The sequence below is a fragment of the Oncorhynchus mykiss genome, chromosome 9 (assembly GCF_057628025.1).
Source record: "Oncorhynchus mykiss isolate SJ-2025 chromosome 9, ASM5762802v1, whole genome shotgun sequence".
In the NCBI taxonomy this organism is placed as follows: domain Eukaryota; kingdom Metazoa; phylum Chordata; class Actinopteri; order Salmoniformes; family Salmonidae; genus Oncorhynchus; species Oncorhynchus mykiss.
Window position 1 is genome coordinate 40,251,803 of NC_143030.1, and position 12,414 is coordinate 40,264,216.

Sequence of the window (12,414 nt, forward strand, 5' to 3'; positions counted from 1 at the left end):
TTGGAGGGAGTTGAAAGTCCGTGTTGCCCAGCAACAGCCCCAAAACATCACTGCTCTAGAGGAGATCTGCATGGAGGAATGGGCCAAAATACCAGCAACAGTGTGTGTGAAGACTTACAGAAAACGTTTGACCTCTGTCATTGCCAACAAAGGGTATATAAAAAAAAAGTATTGAGAAACTTTTGTTATTGACCAAATACTTATTTTCCACCATAATTTGCAAATAAATTCATTAAAAATCCTACAATGTGATTTTCTGGATTTTTTTCTGGATTTTTTCTTCTAATTTTGTCTGTCATAGTTGAAGTGTACCTATGATAAATTACAGGCCTCTCATCTTTTTAAGTGGGAGAACATGCACAATTGGTGGCTGACTAAATACTTTTTTGCCCCACTGTATATACAATACCCCATAATGGCAAAGCAAAAACTGTTTTGAGACATTTTTGCATATGTATTAAAAATAAAAACACCTTTTTTCACCTTTTTATTTAACCAGGTAGGCTAGTTGAGAACAAGTTCTCATTTACAACTGCGACCTTGCCAAGATAAAACACAGCAGTTCGACACATACAACAACACAGTTACACATGGAATAAATAAACAAACATACATACAGTCAATAATACAGTAGAAAAAGGAACTATATGCAGTGAGTGCAAAAGAGGTAAGGCAATAAATAGGCTATGGTGGCAAAGTAATTACAATATAGCAATTAGACACTGGAATGTAGTGTTGCACCCTAGTAAAGGAGCAAGATAAATATAGTATCGGGATGAGGTAGTTGGATGGGCTGTTTACACATGGGCTATGTGCAGTGATCTGTGAGCTGCTCTGACAGCTGGTGCTTAAAGCTAGTGAGGGAGATATGGGTGTCTCCAGCTTCAGTGATTTTTGCAGTTCATTCCAGTCATTGGCAGCAGAGAACTGGAAGGAAAGGCTGCCAAAGGAAGAATTGGCTTTGGGAGTGACCAGTGAGATATACCTGCTGGAGCACGTGCTGCGGGTGGGTGCTGCTATGGTGACCAGTGAGCTGAGATAAGGCGGGGCTTTACCTAGCAGAGACTTGTAGATGACCTGGAGCCAGTTGGTTTGGCGAAGAGTATGACGCGAGGGCCAACCAACGAGAGTGTACAGGTCGCAGTGGTGGGTAATATATGGGGCTTTGGTGACCAAACAGATGGCACTGTGAGACTGCATCCAATTTGTTGAGTAGAGTGTTGGAGGCTATTTTACAGATGACATCGCTGAAGTCGAGGATCGGTAGGATGGTCAGTTTTACGTGGGTATGTTTGGCAGCATGAGTGAAGGATGCTTTGTTGCGAAATAGGAAGCAGAGTCTAGATTTAATTTTGGATGGGAGATGCTTAATGTGAGTCTGGAAGGAGAGTTTACAGTCTAGCCAGACACCTAGGTATTTGTAGTTGTCCATGTATTCTAAGTCAGAACCGTCTAGGGTAGTGATGGTGGATGGGCGGGCAGGGTGCGGCCAGTGATCGGTTGAAGAGCATGCATTTAGTTTTACTTTTTTTCATTTTTTCATTTAAGAGCAATTGGAGGCCACGGAAGGAGAGTTGAATGGCATTGACACTCGTCTGGAGGGTTGTTAACAGTGTCCAAAGAAGGGCCAGAAGTATACAGAAAGGTGTCGTCTGCATAGAGGTGGATCAGAGAATCACCAGCAGCGAGAGCAACTTTATTGATATATACAGAGAAGAGTCGGCCCGAGAATTGAACCCTGTGGCACCGCCATAGAGACTGCAAGAGGTCCGGACAACATGCCTTCTGATTTGACACACTGAGCTCTATCAGAGAAGTAGTTGGTGAACCAGGCGAGGCAATCATTTGAGAAACCAAGGCTGTTGAGTCTGCCAATAAGAATTTGGGGATTGACAGAGTCGAAAGCCTTAGCCAGGTCGATGAATACGGCTGCACAGTAATGTCTCTTATCGATGGCGGTTATGATATAATTTAGGACCTTGCGCGTGGCTGAGGTGCATCCATGACCAGCTCTGAAACCAGATTGCATAGCGGAGAAGGTACAATGGGATTCAAAATGGTCGGTAATCTGTTTGATGACTTGGCTTTCGAAGACCTTAGAAAGGCAGGGTAGGATTAGATGTATGTAGCAATTTGGATCTATTGTCTCCCCCTTTGAATAGGGGGATGACCGTGGCAGCTTTCCAATCTTAGGGAATCTCAGACAATACGAAAGAGAGGTTGAGCAGGCTAGTAATAGGGGTTGCAACAATTTCTGCAGATAATTTTAAAAAGAGAGGGTCCAGATTGTCTATCCCAGCTGATTTTTGTAGGGGTCCAGATTTATCAGTTCTTTAAGAACATCAGCTATCTGGATTTGGGTGAAGGAGAAATGGGGGAGGCTTGGGTGAATTGCTGTGGGGAGTGCAGTGCTGTTGTCCGGGGTAGGGGTAGCCAGGTGGAAAGCATGGCCAGCTGTAGAAAAATGCTTAGAAATTCTCAATTATAGTGGATTTATCGGTGGTGACAGTGTTTCTTAGCCTCAGTTTAGTTGGCAGCTGGGAGGAGGCGCTCTTATTCTCCATTGACTTTACAGTGTCCCAGAACTTTTTTGAGTTTGTGCTAAAGGATGTAAATTTGTTCTTGAAAAGGCTAGCCTTAGCTTTTCTAACTGTCTGTGTTTATTTGTTCCTGACTTCCCTGAAAAGTTGCATATCACGGGGGCTATTCGATGCTAATGCAGAACGCCACAGGATGTTTTTGTGCTGGTCAAGGGCAGTCAGGTCTGGAGAGAACCAAGGGCTATATCTGTTCCTGGGTCTACATTTTTTGAAAGGGGCATGCTTATTTAAGAAGGTGAGGAAGGCACTTTAAAAGAACCACAAGGCATCCTCTACTGACGGGAAGAGGTCAGTATCCTCCCAGGATACCCGGGCCAGGTCGATTAGGAAGGCCTGGTCGCTGAAGTGTTTTAGGGAGCGTTTGATAGTGATGAGCGGTGGTCATTTGACCGCTGACCTGTTACGGATGCAGGGAATGAGGCAGTGATTGCTGAGATCTTGATTGAAAACAGCAACTTGGAAGGCAAGTTGGTTAGGATGATGTCTATGAGGGTGCCTGTGTTTACGGATTTGGGGTTGTACCTGTTGGGTTCATTGATAATTTGTGAGAGATTGAGGGCAGCAAAGTTAGATTGTAGGATGGCCGGGGTGTTAAGCATGTCCCAGTTTAGGCCACCTAGCAGCACTAGCTCTGAAGACATATGAGGGGCAATCAGTTCACATATGGTGTCCAGGGCACAGCTGGGGGCAGAGGGTGGTCTATAGCAAGTGGCTACGGTGAGAGACTTATTTTTGGAAAGATTCATTTTTAGAAGTAGAAGCTCGAATTGTTTGGGTATAGACCTGGATAGTAAGACAGAACTCTGCAGGCTATCTTTGCAGTAGATTGCAACACCTTCCCCTTTGGCAGTTCTATCTTGTCGGACAAATGTTATAGTTAGGGATGGAAATTTCAGGGTTTTTGGGGGTCTTCCTTAGCCAGGATTCAGACACGGCTAGCACATCCAGGTTGGCAGAGTGTGCTAGGGCATTGAATAAAACAAACTTAGGGGAGAGGCTTTGAATGTTAACATGCATGAAACCAAGGATTTTATGGTTACAGAAGTCAGCAAATGATAGTGCCTGGGGAATGGGAGTGGAGCTAGGTACTGCAGTGCCTGGATTAACCTCCACATCACCAGAGGAGGAGTAGGATAAGGGTACGGCTAAAGTCTAAAATAACTGGTTGTCTAGTACGTTCAGAACAGACAGTAAAAGGAGCAGTTTTCTCGGCACGGTAGAATAGATTCAAGGCATAATGTACAGACAAAGGTATGGTAGGATGTGAATACAGTGGGGGTAAACCTGTGCATAGAGTGACGATGAAAGCGCTATTGTCCCTACAAATATCATTTAAACCAGGTGATATCACCGCATGTGTGGGAGGTGGAACTAAAGTGTTAACTAAGTCATATTGAGCAGGGCTAGAGGCTCTACAGTGAAATAAGGCAATAAATACTAACCAAAACAGCAATGGACAAGGCATATTGACGTTAGCGAGAGGCATGTGAAGCCGAGTGATTATAGGAGTCCAGTGAGTGGCTTCAGGCAGCTTGCGGGCCGGGGCTAGCAAGCTAACAGAAGGGCCTTGGAGGGACGTCACGACGGAAGAATGTCTGTTTTGGCCCCCTCGTGCTATTACATCGGCATGCCCAGAATAGGTATAGTGGCCAAAGAATTTGTTCGGTGGGCCTCTTAAGCTAACAGTCCGATGTGCTCTGGACAGCTAGCAGGCTGCGGCTAGCATGCTAGTGGATGGGATTTCAGGGGACGAAGCGACGGTGGAGCCAGTTGAGAAAAACCCCACCGGGGTTTTTTCACATCGGAGGTCCAGTCGTGATGAGTCGGCAGGGGTCCAAGCCAGTTATCAAAAAGAGGTATTGTAGTGGCTGATGGACCTCTTTAGCTAGCCGGGAGATGGGCCAGGCAAGGCTAGCTCCAGGCTAATTGGTTCTTGCTTTGGGACAGTGACGTTAGCCAGGAGTGGCCACTCGAATAGTTAGCTGTGATAATCCAGGTGAAGAAAAAAAAAAGGTTCAGAGCTTGCAGTAGGAATTCGGAGATATGGAGAAAAGTTAGTCCGATTTGCTTTGGTTTGAGTCGCACTGTGCAGATTGGCGAGAGTTGTCTGTGCTAGAGGTGGCTGATGACCGCTAGCAATGGCTAGCTGACTACTATCTAGTAGTTAGTTAGCTGGCTAGCTTCTGTTGGGGTTCCGGTTCAGGCAACGGATCAGCTGGGCTCCGTATGGTGGGTATCGTGGCCAAAGAATTTGTCCGATGGGCCTCTTAAGCTAACAGTCTGATGTACTTTAGACAGCTACCAGGCCGTGGCTAACTAGTAGCCAGTTAGCTGGTAGCTTTTGATGAGTTCTTAAGTATAAAAATAGCAGATCTGTACCACATTGGGTGAGGCGGGTTGCAGGACAAAAATATTCAGTCCGTAGATAGGTGATATTTAAAATATTAAATATATATGAAAAAAAAAGGAAAAACGATGTTTACAAGGGACAGGAAGGGACAAGACAAAAACACCCGTCTGACTGCTACGCCATCTTGGAATATTCTTGAACTATTCAAACCCTTTACTCAGTACTTTTTTGAAGAACCTTTGGCAGCGATTACAGCCTTGAGTCGTCTCCGGAATGACGTAACAAGCTTGGCACACCTATATTTGGGGAGTTTCTCCTATGCTTCTCTGCAGATCCTCAAGGTTTGTCAGGTTAGATGGGGAGTGTTGCTGCACAGCTATTTGCAGGTCTCTCCAAAGATGTTCGAAAGGGTTCAAGTCCAGGCTCTGGCTGGGCCACTCTAGAACATTTAGAGACTTGTCCCGAAGCCACTCCTGCATTGTCTTGGCTGTGTGCTTAGGGTTTTTGTCCTGTTGGAAGGTGAACCTTCGCCCCAGTCTGAGGTCCTGAGCAATCTAGAGCAAGTTTTCATCAAGGATCTCTTTTTACTTTGCTCCATTTTTGGCCGCCAGCTCCAGGAAGAGTCTTGGTGTTTCCGAACTTCTTCCATTTAAGAATGATGGAGGCCACTGTGTTCTTGGGTACCTTCAATGCTGCAGAAATGTTTTGGTACCCTTCCTCAGATCTGTGCCTTGACACAATCCTGTCTCGGAGCTCTACGGATAATTCCTTCGACCTCATGGCTTGGTTTTTGCTCTGAAATGCACTGTCCACTGTGGGACATTTTTATATTGAATTTACCACAGGTGGACTTCAATCAAGTTGTAGAAACATTCCATGCTCAGTGGAAATAGGATGTACCTGAGCTCAATTTTGAGTCTCGTAGCAAAGGGTCTGAATACTTATGTAAATAAGGTGTTCCTGTTTTTTATTTTTAAATCTGCAAAAATGTCTGAACCTGTCTTCGTTTTGTCATTATGGGGTATTGCTGAAGATTTTATTTAATACCTTTTAGAATAAGGCTGTAACATAACAAAGTCAAAGGGTCTGAATACTTTCTGAAGGCACTGTATGCACAAACTTAAGGATATTTTCCCATTACTATTTTATTCAGTTAAGTTCAATTATATTCTTCTAACTATAATGGCACGGGACTTATAAGCATATCTTGTCTGCTAAATGTCTGCTAACTAACATACAGTAGGCCAACTCATATTCTGTTCTTCTGAAATACATTTTCTTACCATAATGTTAATTTAGATCTGACTAAAATAATGGATTTATTGATGGTGTTCATAGACTTATTATACTTTTTTTTAAACGGTGCGCATCAGTGTTTTGTATGCCGGCTATTACTTGCCTTTTTTTTAAATAGTCCTCGTTCTCTGTGAAGCTTGTTATCAAAATTATTGCTTCAAAAAAGTGTTACTAAACTGCTGCGTGGACATTTCATCTTTAAAGAGTGAGTAAGGAAAAACAGAGAGATGAACCCTCACACACTCTGTTGCAGGAGACAGGTTTCTACTTTGTGGCATTTTTACTCCAGCACCGTGACTTGTACAGTATTCTGTCCTGTTATTCCCCGGACCTTTAAATCTGTTTTTTCTTTCTTTCTGTCAACCCAGCAGACAGCTCAGACCTTGAGGATGACATAATCCTGTCCCTGAATGAGTGAGGAGTTGTCTGGGACCGAGAAACTAGGACAACATGTCCGGACATCTAGTGAGAGCTCTCCCGTGGGTGAACACTCATTAACAACTGAGACAAGACGGTAAGGTACAGTTGGATAGAGTTGGAGAGAAAGAAGGATGGGATTTGGGAAATGAACTGCGAGAGCCGACAGCACTGCGAGTTTGGAATATTGTCCCAATGCCCACCTACCGCCCAGGAGCAATAGTGGGAGAAGCTGATTGGAGAGTCCGAAGTAGAGGTTCAGAAGAAAGTTCCGCCTTTCAAAAAGTTTCCACGGAAATGGTATTCCTGAAAAAAAACCTGAAGATTTGTTTATGATATAGTTTTATATTGCACAGTTTGCTTGATGAGTGGGGAAAAAAACTGGTACACACAACAGACTGATTCTTTTAAAATGTTGATTTCATTAAAACTCTTTTCAAAGTTTGTCCCCCTTATGGACTATTGGTCATTTTCTAGAATGCTGAATGACCACCGTCATGTGTAGACTGTTTTAGATGGGGAAACTGAAGTATACCACATCTCTCTGTGGATTGATAAGGCAGAGTGTTCGCTGACTCAAGCTTTCTGTACTGCATCAGCTCCCATGTGGTCTGCTAAAGACTAAGGTGCTGCTTGAGGCTGCCACTGTAAAAACAAACACTCACACAGAGAGCTGATAATCTGTGGAGCTAAACCAGCCATATCCTCAGGTTCATCTCCACTGCACCACCTACAATACAAACGTAACTAACGACCAAGACACCACACACAATAGTGCCATCAATGACCAACACCACTGGGTTTCACTGTGTAATCATAACGGATTAAACATGGTGCTCTTTAAAAATGCTGAATGCTGGCAATTTAGGAACTGTACTCACATTAGTGAGTGTAAAACCGTGGACTCCACAAATATTGTCAGCACGTGATTGATGTAGGTGTATGTCTACATAACGAGGCCTTAAATGATGCCTGACATTTTATTTTTTTACACCGTGTATGAATTTGGCTTAGATTTTACATTTTGAGTGCTTGATGTCAACATTGGGTTTATGCTGTCTACACACAGGAAATGTTATATTGTAAGACAGAAAGCAAACTTTACCTTACATTCTGGGTTAACATCTTTTGGTGGGTTCATTAGTGGACATTGCTTGGTATTCAGTTGTTATTTCGCTACAACCTATTTTTTATATATATTATAACAACACTTAGGATTTGTTTGGTCCTCTCATGGAACACCCCTGACAGAAGTGCATTGGATGATGTTTTAGTTGCTGACTGTCAATAATGCAGAGACACTGGGTGCACATGTTTTGCATTAAGGGGTGTCCGGGTGGGTGAATTTGGCACTTGATTGGCGATTTTAGGAGCCTGGTGGAAAACACAGAATCCCACCCTCAAAACTGCCGGTTATAGGGATACCATTGAAAACAAAACAATGAAAATTGTTCCCCCGGCTATGCAAAACAAGCGCACTGTATTTTGGCTGAGGTGTGTTTTGTTTGGATTATGGTTTTGACCTTGAACTTTGTTGGGTGGAAGGGAGGGTGGTTTTAGAAGCTATTCCTGGTAAGTATTAAATTGTGCACAGCTGTATTATTCAGTTGCTGCTACTTTTTAACAAGACAGTCAAGATTCAAATGTAGGATGGTCTCGCATGTATTGCCAACATATCATGATTTTTCTTCCCGAATCATGATCTTTTCCTAGTTTTGATTTTCATTCATTCATTTCTTTGTTAGAGGCGCTCTTGTTAACGAGCCATAAGAAACATGTTCTGTACAGTATGTATCTAAAAGTATTTTTGCTCCCATTTAATTTAAAGATTGAGCGCTGTCATCTTTAGGCCTAAATTGGAATACCCTGACCCATTGACATTAAGAGATTAACGGCCCTGGTGTGAACATATATGACCTGCATCATGCACCCAAAAGCTATAATTCAGTTGCTGTGATGGAAGAGTTCACTCATCTCTAACCTACGTAGGAGCCAGGGGTTCACGACCAGAACATAAACGTATAGAATATACCTCAGAAATGTACTAAAGATTTAGTCATTTGTCATACCCAATTTAAGCCAATTTTATGGATATTATAATACACACATTTGTTTCATACTTCACTTACTATTTATTGTAGACTATATGCTCTGTCTACAGACATGGGCTATTTGCTATATAATCAGCTAATTCAGTGGTGTGCTGTTGCATCACCATTGGTTACCATATGTTAAATTGGATTATGTAATGTTCTTAGATAATTATAGAATGGAATCATAACATTCTAAAAACAACCTTGTTTTGATTAAAAGTGATTTAAAAATGTGTGCATGTATGAGGTATTGGTCTGTATGAGCATGCTAGAGTAGTGCATGGGAGCTGTCTGTGTTATGCTGAAAACAGGCAGGATCTTGTCTAAGATAGAAAAATAGATGTATTCCTGTCTGTGGGTGATGTTACAAGCAGAGGCTATCTTGTCTGTGTGAATATAGTATTTGGGATGGAGGACTGATTCTGTGTCTGCCCATAATAGAGTAGCTTATAGTGTCTGTCTGTTATGTTTGAGCAGAGAATTTTGTGTGTGTGTAAGAGAGAGGGAGACCGAAGAGATTTTATCTGCGTATGTCTTGTTTGCACGTGTGTATGACAGGGGGATAAACACTCCCTCAGCCAATCTTATTAGGGCAAACGGTACTAAACTACTGTGTACAATAACATCTGTAAAACGTCTTTCAATCAAGGCGTTCATTAGATGTCTTCTATGTATCAACTTCAATGAAAGTAGAGCCAGAAAATCACACTGTATAGTTTGGTTAATGTTTTAAAGTTAATTTTAATTTTAAAATGTTCTTGTGCCCCTGTTACAGGTTCTAAAATACCAGGTTTGCTTTTCCCAGATGGTGCAGAATGTACTTCGCTACTCTACCATACTATTTTCTCTCACTGGCTGTCACTAGCCAATTATGTTAAACATAATTATATTGTGTTGACATCAGTTCTTATTTTTGTCAGTAGGAATAGGAATCAAATGTCAAGCTAGATCAGAGATCATCAACTAGATCATCAACTAGATTCAGCCACGGGCTGGTTTTATTTTTCTTTAGCTGAGTGTTGGGGGGCCAGAACATAATTGCAAATAATTTGCATGCTGACCGCAAGAATCTGTAAGTACAGTCGTGGCCAAATGTTTAGAGAATGACACAAGTATTACTTTTCACAGATTGCTGCTTCAGTGTCTTAAGATATTTCTGTCAGATGTTACTATGGAATACTGAAGTTTAATTACAAGCGTTTCATAAGTGTCAAAGGCTTTTATTGACAATTACATGACGTTGATGCAAAGAGTCAATATATGCGGTGTTGACCCTTCTTTTTCAAGACCTCTGCAATCCACCCTGGCATGCTTTGAATTAACTTCTGGGCCACATCCTGACTGATGGCAGCCCATTCTTGCATAATCAATGCTTGGAGTTTGTCAGAATTTGTGTGTTTTTGTTTGTCCACCCGCCTCTTGAGGATTGACCACAAATTCTCAATGGGATTAAGGTCTGGGGAGTTTCCTGGCCATGGACCCAAAATATAGATGTTTTGTTCCCCGAGCCACTTAGTTATCACTTTTGCCTTATGGCAAGGTGCTCCATCATGCTGGAAAAGGCATTTTTCGTCACCAAACTGTTCCTGGATGGTTGGGAGAAGTTGCTCTCGGAGGATGTGTTGGTACCATTCTTTATTCATGGCTGTGTTCTTAGGCAAAATTGTGAGTGAGCCCACTCCTTTGGCTGAGAAGCAACCCCACACATGAATAGTCTCAGAATGCTTTACTGTTGGCATGACACAGGACTGATGGTAGCGCTCACCTTGTCTTCTCCAGACAAGCTTTTTTCTGGATGCCCCAAACAATCAGAAAGGGGTTTCATCAGAGAAAATGACTTTAACCCAGTCCTCAGCAGTCCAATCTGTACCTTTTGCAGAATATCAGTCTGTCCCTGATGTTTTTCCTGGAGAGAAGTGGCTTCTTTGCTGCCCTTCTTGACACCAGGCCATCCTCCAAAAGTCTTCACCTCACTGTGCGTGCAGATGCACTCACACCTGACTGCTGCCATTCCTGAGAAAGCTCTGTCCTGGTGGTGCCCCGATCCCGCAGCTGACTCAACTTTAGGAGACGGTCCTGGTGCTTGCTGGACTTTCTTGGGCGCCCTGAAGCCGCCTTCACAACAATTGAACCGCTCTCCTTGAAGTTCTTGATGATCCGATAAATGCTTGATATAGGTGCAATCTTACTGGCAGCAATATCCTTGCCTGTGAAGCCCTTTTTGTGCAAAGCGACGATGACGGCACGTGTTTCCTTCCAGGTAAGCATGGTTGACAGAGGAAGAACAATGATTCCAAGCACCACCCTCCTTTGGAAGCTTCCAGTCTGTTATTCGAACTCAATCAGCATGACAGAGTGATCTCCAGCCTTGTCCTCGTCAACACTCACAGCTGTGTTAACGAGAGAATCACTGACATGATGTCTGCTGGTCCTTTTGTGGCGGGGCTGAAATACAGTGGAAATGTTTTTTGGGGGATTCAGTTCATTTGCATGGCAAAGAGGGACTTTGCAATTATTTGCAATTCATCTGATCACTCTTCATAACATTCTGGAGTATATGCACATTGCCATCATACAAACTGAGGAAGCAGACTTGGTGAAAATTTATATTTGTGTCATTCTCAACTTTTGGCCAGGACTGTACACATCAAACATTCTGAGACTCAATCATCGGATCATTGTATTTTTATAAATCTTTATGTACAGTGAAGTTATTTCACCTGGAATATATTTGTTCTCACTGTACAGCATGATATTCCGCATATCGTGCTCTGACCCAGGGCGGCAGGAGGATGATGTTATACTCCAGGTAGCTGTGCTGGTTTTCAAGGCAAAAATATTAGGTTGTGTTTCCCAAAATATATTTTCCTCTGACTTTAATGGGTTTCAGTACTGGCAGGAAGACCACATTCTTTGAGCCCTCTGCCATTCTGAATGCAGTAAGCTGACTGGATTCAAGAACCCACTGATATGTTTGAGGCAATCTAGGGCAACAATGATTACATTGTACAGTAATTGTAGAAGACAGAACTAGTTAGGTACAATATTTAAATTCATATCATTTCATATTCATATATTTTCCATTCATTATTTCACACATACAGTGCATTTGTAAAGTATTCAGACCTTTTGACTTTTTCCACATTTTGTTAGGTTACAGCCTTATTCTAAAACTGATTAAATTGTTTTTTCCCCTTATCGATCTGCACACAATACCCCTTAGTAACAATTTTTTTTTTTTACATACGTTTTCAGACCCTTTTACTCATTACTTTGTTGAAGCACCTTTTGGCAGCGATTACAACCAAGTCGTCTTGGATATGACGCTACAAGCGTGGCACACCTGTATTTGGAGTTTCTCCCATTCTTCGCTGCAGATCCTCTCAAGCTCTGTCAGGTTGGTGGGGGAGCGTTGCTGCTCAGCTATTTTCAGCTCTCCAGAGATGTTCGATCGGATTCAAGTTCGGGCTCTCAAGGACATTGAGACTTGTTCCAAAGCCACTCCTGCTTTGTCTTGGCTGTGTGCTTAGGGTTGTTGTCCTATTGGAAGGTAAACCTTTTCCCCAGTCTGAGGCTCTTGAGAGCTCTGGAGCAGGTTGTCATCAAGGATCGCTCTGTACTTTGCTCCGTTCATCTTTGCCTCAATGCAGACTAGTCT

General features: G+C 42.7%; 1 protein-coding gene across 6 annotated transcripts in view; it reads left to right on the plus strand.

The window, feature by feature from the left end:
• Nucleotides 1-8,989, plus strand: part of LOC110531949 (DDB1- and CUL4-associated factor 1) — a 29,494-nt gene extending 20,505 nt beyond the window's left edge. For 3 of the 6 annotated variants that reach the window (XM_021615492.3, XM_036987839.2, XM_036987838.2), the window contains exon 25: nucleotides 6,615-8,989. In XM_021615492.3, the coding sequence (XP_021471167.2) occupies nucleotides 6,615-6,664 (50 nt within the window). In that variant the 3' untranslated portion in view covers nucleotides 6,665-8,989. The remainder of the gene's footprint in view (nucleotides 1-6,614) is intronic. The other 3 variants (XM_021615493.3, XM_090184194.1, XM_090184195.1) reach the window with 1 other exon arrangement.
• The last annotated feature ends 3,425 nt before the right edge of the window (nucleotides 8,990-12,414 follow it).